Here is a 4,619-nt window from a genome sequence, read left to right on the forward strand (position 1 = left end):
TTGACTCAAACGTGCTCTCTGTTTTCTCAGTGCTGGGAAAAAAAACATGGACCACCCACGCCTGGCTCATTTCTGTATTTTGTTTTGTTTAAACGGTGCTATTGCTCGTGGGGATTTTGTTTTTGTTGGTAGTGTTTTAGGATTGGTTGGGGAGGAGGTTGTTGTTGTTTTTGGTTTATTGGTTTGGTTTGGTTTGGTTTGGTTTGGTTTCGGGACAGTGGTGGTTTTGGTTGGTTGGTTTGGTTATACAGCAATGATCTTACTCTGTAACCCTCCCTGGCTGGCCTAGAACTTGCTGTGTCAACCAGGCAGGCCTCAAACTTCAATGACCCTATTAACTCCTCCTCCTCCGTGCCAGGGCTGCAGGCATAGTGTTTGGTGTTGTCCAGCTGGAGGTCAGGCAGCGTGCCCTGCACACTGGGCAAGTGTCCATCCCAGCACTGATGGAGATCAGTTTCCCGAACACAGATTCAAATTCCCAGTATTGCCTGCTTCTTTTATCTCCTCCTAATTTCTGTTGGAAGATGGACATTTTAGATAATTTATTGTAGCAACTGAAGTTCCTAGTCTCCTCTTCTGCATCTTGCTATTGTTATTTACTTACTTCTTGGTTTAAGGCCCAAACTTAACATGAACTGATACTAGGGTACCTGAAGGGCTTTGCTCTCCGTCCCTGCCCACACTAGTAATCAAACCCCACTCATTGCAGCTGACAATTGCTGTGACAATCCTCTGAGACACTGTAAAACAAACTATACAATCAAACCTGAATTCCTTGAAGGGATGCTAGTTACTATTGATGGTCTTGTCCTGGCTGTGGCAGTCTCATGGTCTCTTCTGCACTTTAGTCAGGGCTGCATCATCAGGAATCCATGAATCTCCTTTTACCACAGCCTCTACTGTGCTTCACATTTGGGCCTCAGTCTCTCCAAGCTCTATTGTGAATGAGGCCAGTTCCTTTGAGAAAAGAATAAGAACCATATATTTTTGGTCTGTTTTTGGCACACACAAAAAATCTCCCAGATAAAGCACTGGAACTGGGTGTGAAAGAAGCAAACCTCCCTCTTCGGAAAACCCCCCAGGAGAGAATATTGTGGGTACAGAGACATCAACTTTTGCCCCATCAGCCTCCCTTCCTTCCATGAAACCAGGAGCTCCAGCCTAGTCAAAAGTGATCAGACCCCTCAATCCTCAGCAGGCCACACTGAGCTAAAGCCTCCACTCTGCAGGGGACAGAACAGTGGGTGGCTGCTTCTCTATTACCACACAGAGGCTGAGGCTTAGCCCCAGTAGGGCTGAAAGAGAGGAAAGAAACACACACACACACACACACACACACACACACACACACACACACTGTAGCCCTGGGATAGAGAGAACTATACAACCCAGGTTGCTGCAACTAGAGAAAATTCTTCCAGGGCTAGGGTGGTACAGGGCAAGTCCTAGTCCTGCCGTTCACACCCTCATCTTCTTCCTTATTCCTCATCTACTCAAATGGCTGCTTAGGATCATTTCCAGGGTCTTTCCATTCTTCATTTACACGTTTCACAGTTGCCCTGAAGAGCATGCTGGTATCAATCTCACACTCACACTTATTTTCAGCTTTAATGGTCCTGCTGTCCACACAGAGGCTAGATGGTTTGAAAGGGGCTCTGGGCCTTTGGCAGATGTACTACATCCCTGCCATTGGCATAATTCATTAATAGTTTACCTTTTCTTTTTTTCATAAAGAAAAACTGGTGTACTGAAAGAACATTCATCAGATTATTTAGAATAATTTTGTTTTAAATTTTGAGTTTGTGCAAATGAGTAGTTTAATCTCCCTTTTTATTCCAAGGAAGAGATCAATATTTGCTATGAAAACTGTAGTGTAGGAAGACTAGAATCACCAAAATTGAGTGCTAACTACATGGCATTACAGTTAAGTATGGATTATACAGTCATAGTATGGATTGTAGTACGGATTACACAGTAAAGGAGAGAGGCTTGAGAAGCATCTCATGGTAGAACACTTGTGTAGCATACATGAGGCTCTAGACTCAAGCGCTAGTGCCCAAAAATAAATAAATTAAATAAATAAGGAAAGAGTGCAAGAAATTTGTCCTAAAATGAAAAAGACATACTTTTTAGATGGGGGAAGGCACTGTATATTGACAAAACCAATGAGGGAAAAATACTACCTGATGGAAATCATAATTTTTAAGAATAAATAAAGGAGGCAGGTGGGGTGGCACACACCGTTAATCTCAGCACTTAGGAGGCAGAGGTAGGCAGATGTAGGTGAGTTCAAGAGCACCTGGTTCTGTAGAATGAGTTCTAGGTCAACCACAGTTATATAGTGAGATCCAGAGTTATATAGTGAGATCTTCTCTCAAAGAAAGAGAGAGAGAGAGAGAGAGAGAGAGAGACAGAGAGAGAGACAGAGAGACAGAGAGACAGAGAGAGACAGAGAGAGACAGAGAGACAGAGAGAGACAGAGAGACAGAGAAGGAAAGACTTAAGGAGGTATAAAATTACCTTACTTGATGTTAAGAAGTAACAGTAAGTTATAATACTAACTTAAAGAACATTTCCCTACTACATTAAGTGAATAAGGATTATTGAATTAAAAAGGAAAATATAAACACTGAATGTTCCAAGAAAGTTGTGTTTCCTTGGGGAAATTTCGGGATGATGGTGATGATGATGATGATGATGATGATGATGATGATGATGATGTGTGTGTGTGTGTGTGTGTGTGGGTGTGTGTGGGTGTGTGTGTGTGCGTGTGTGTGTGTTACACAGCTGGAGATGTAGCTCAGGAGTAAAGCACTTACCTGACACTCAAAGCACTGAATTCAATCTAGGTTTGAGTTTATGTTTGGGGATGGAGGAAGCAAGGTCTTGTCATGTTGTTGAAGCTGGTTTCAGCCTCCTAGGCTCAAGCAATTATCCTCATCCTCTTAAGTAGCAGAGAGTATGGACAAGAGCCTTCACACCTGGCTCTAAGATACTTTTAACACTAAGGAAGCTGTTGCTTTTTTTTTTGTCCTCATCCTCCATCTAAATAAGAGTGCTTGGTAAGCCAATGTTCATGCTCACATTGCAGAAAACTTGGAAATGGATGGAGGCAACCGGAGTGGGGACTTTGAGTTCCTACTCCTGGGGCTCTCGGAGGTTCCTGAACATCAGCGCATCCTGTTCTGGACCTTCCTGTCCATGTACCTGGTCACAGTGGTAGGGAATGTGCTCATCATCCTGGCCATTGGCTCGGACTCGCACCTGCACACTCCCATGTACTTCTTCCTGGCCAACCTCTCCTTCACTGACCTCTTCTTTGTCACCAACACTATCCCCAAGATGCTGGTGAACCTTCAATCCCAGAACAAAGCTATCTCCTACCCAGGATGTCTGACACAGCTCTTCTTCCTGGTGTCTTTGGTAGCCCTGGACAATCTCATCCTGGCTGTAATGGCATATGACCGTTATGTGGCCATCTGTCGCCCCCTCCATTATACTACGGCCATGAGCCCTAAGCTCTGTATCTTGCTTCTCATCTTCTGCTGGACACTAGCTATCCTCTATGGCCTCATACATACACTCCTCATGACCAGAGTAACCTTCTGTGGGGCTCGGAAAATCCAATACATCTTCTGTGAAATGTACGTCCTGCTGAGGCTCGCATGCTCTGACACCCACATCAATCACATGGTGCTGATTGCCACAGGCTGCTTCATCTTCCTTGTTCCTTTTGGATTCATGATCATGTCCTACATCTGGATTGTCAGAGCTATCCTCAGAATTCCTTCAGCCTCTAACAAGTACAAAGCCTTTTCCACCTGTGCGTCCCATCTGGCTGTGGTGGCTCTCTTCTATGGGACCCTTTGTATGGTGTATCTGAAACCCCTGCACACCTACTCCATGAAAGACTCAGTAGCCACCGTGATGTATGCAGTGGTGACACCCATGATGAACCCTTTCATCTACAGCCTGAGGAACAAGGACATGCATGGGGCCCTGGGAAGACTGCTAAAGCCACTTCAGAAGCTAACATGAGGGTTGCTGGGGGAAAGGGGTATGAAGAGGAGTGCATGCAGCCTTCAATATGTGCAGCCATCCCCTACAGGTTATGCAGGAGTGTTTAGACACAGCTCTGGCTCTCAATGAAACCTCTGTGGTGATGGAAAGACATGTAAGTACACCCCAGCATTCTTCAGATTTCACCATGTTTGGTAATAAATAAGGTCACACTAATGCCAACACTAGAATATTGCAGGGTAGAATATTTCAATGTGCCTGACCATAGGACTACATCCTCACGCTTTCCCAGATAAGCCCAGTTATGACATAGAGACATTTCCTGTATTATCTGACATACACCAAATGCACAAAAAAGCAATAATGACTGATTATTGGTCATTGGGCTATGATGGCTTGGAAGAAATTCTTTAGAGATGAATCACCAGAGCGAGAAGGGTGTAAGACTGTAGAATGCAAGGTTCAGATGATGTGGAAGTCATTCTGCTATTCATCAACATATTCTTTTTTTTTATTAACTTGAGTATTTCTTATTTACATTTCGAATGTTATTCCCTTTCCCGGTTTCCGGGCAAACATCCCCCTAATCCCTCCCCCTC

At 44.2% G+C, this 4,619-nt stretch overlaps 1 protein-coding gene across 1 annotated transcript; it reads left to right on the forward strand.

The window, feature by feature from the left end:
* The first annotated feature begins 3,102 nt into the window (after window positions 1-3,102).
* On the forward strand, window positions 3,103-4,038 carry Or1d2 (olfactory receptor family 1 subfamily D member 2). The gene has a single exon (NM_001000037.1). The coding sequence runs from the start codon at window positions 3,103-3,105 to the stop codon at window positions 4,036-4,038; it is 936 nt and encodes a 311-aa protein (NP_001000037.1).
* Window positions 4,039-4,619: the final 581 nt, after the last annotated feature.

Source organism: Rattus norvegicus, chromosome 10 (assembly GCF_021556685.1).
Source record: "Rattus norvegicus strain SHRSP/BbbUtx chromosome 10, alternate assembly SHRSP_T2T, whole genome shotgun sequence".
Lineage (NCBI taxonomy): Eukaryota > Metazoa > Chordata > Mammalia > Rodentia > Muridae > Rattus > Rattus norvegicus.

Excerpts from the sequence above, each read along its gene's own strand:
- Or1d2 (NM_001000037.1), top strand. The coding sequence starts at position 3,103 with ATGGATGGAGGCAACCGGAGTGGGGACTTTGAGTTCCTACTCCTGGGG.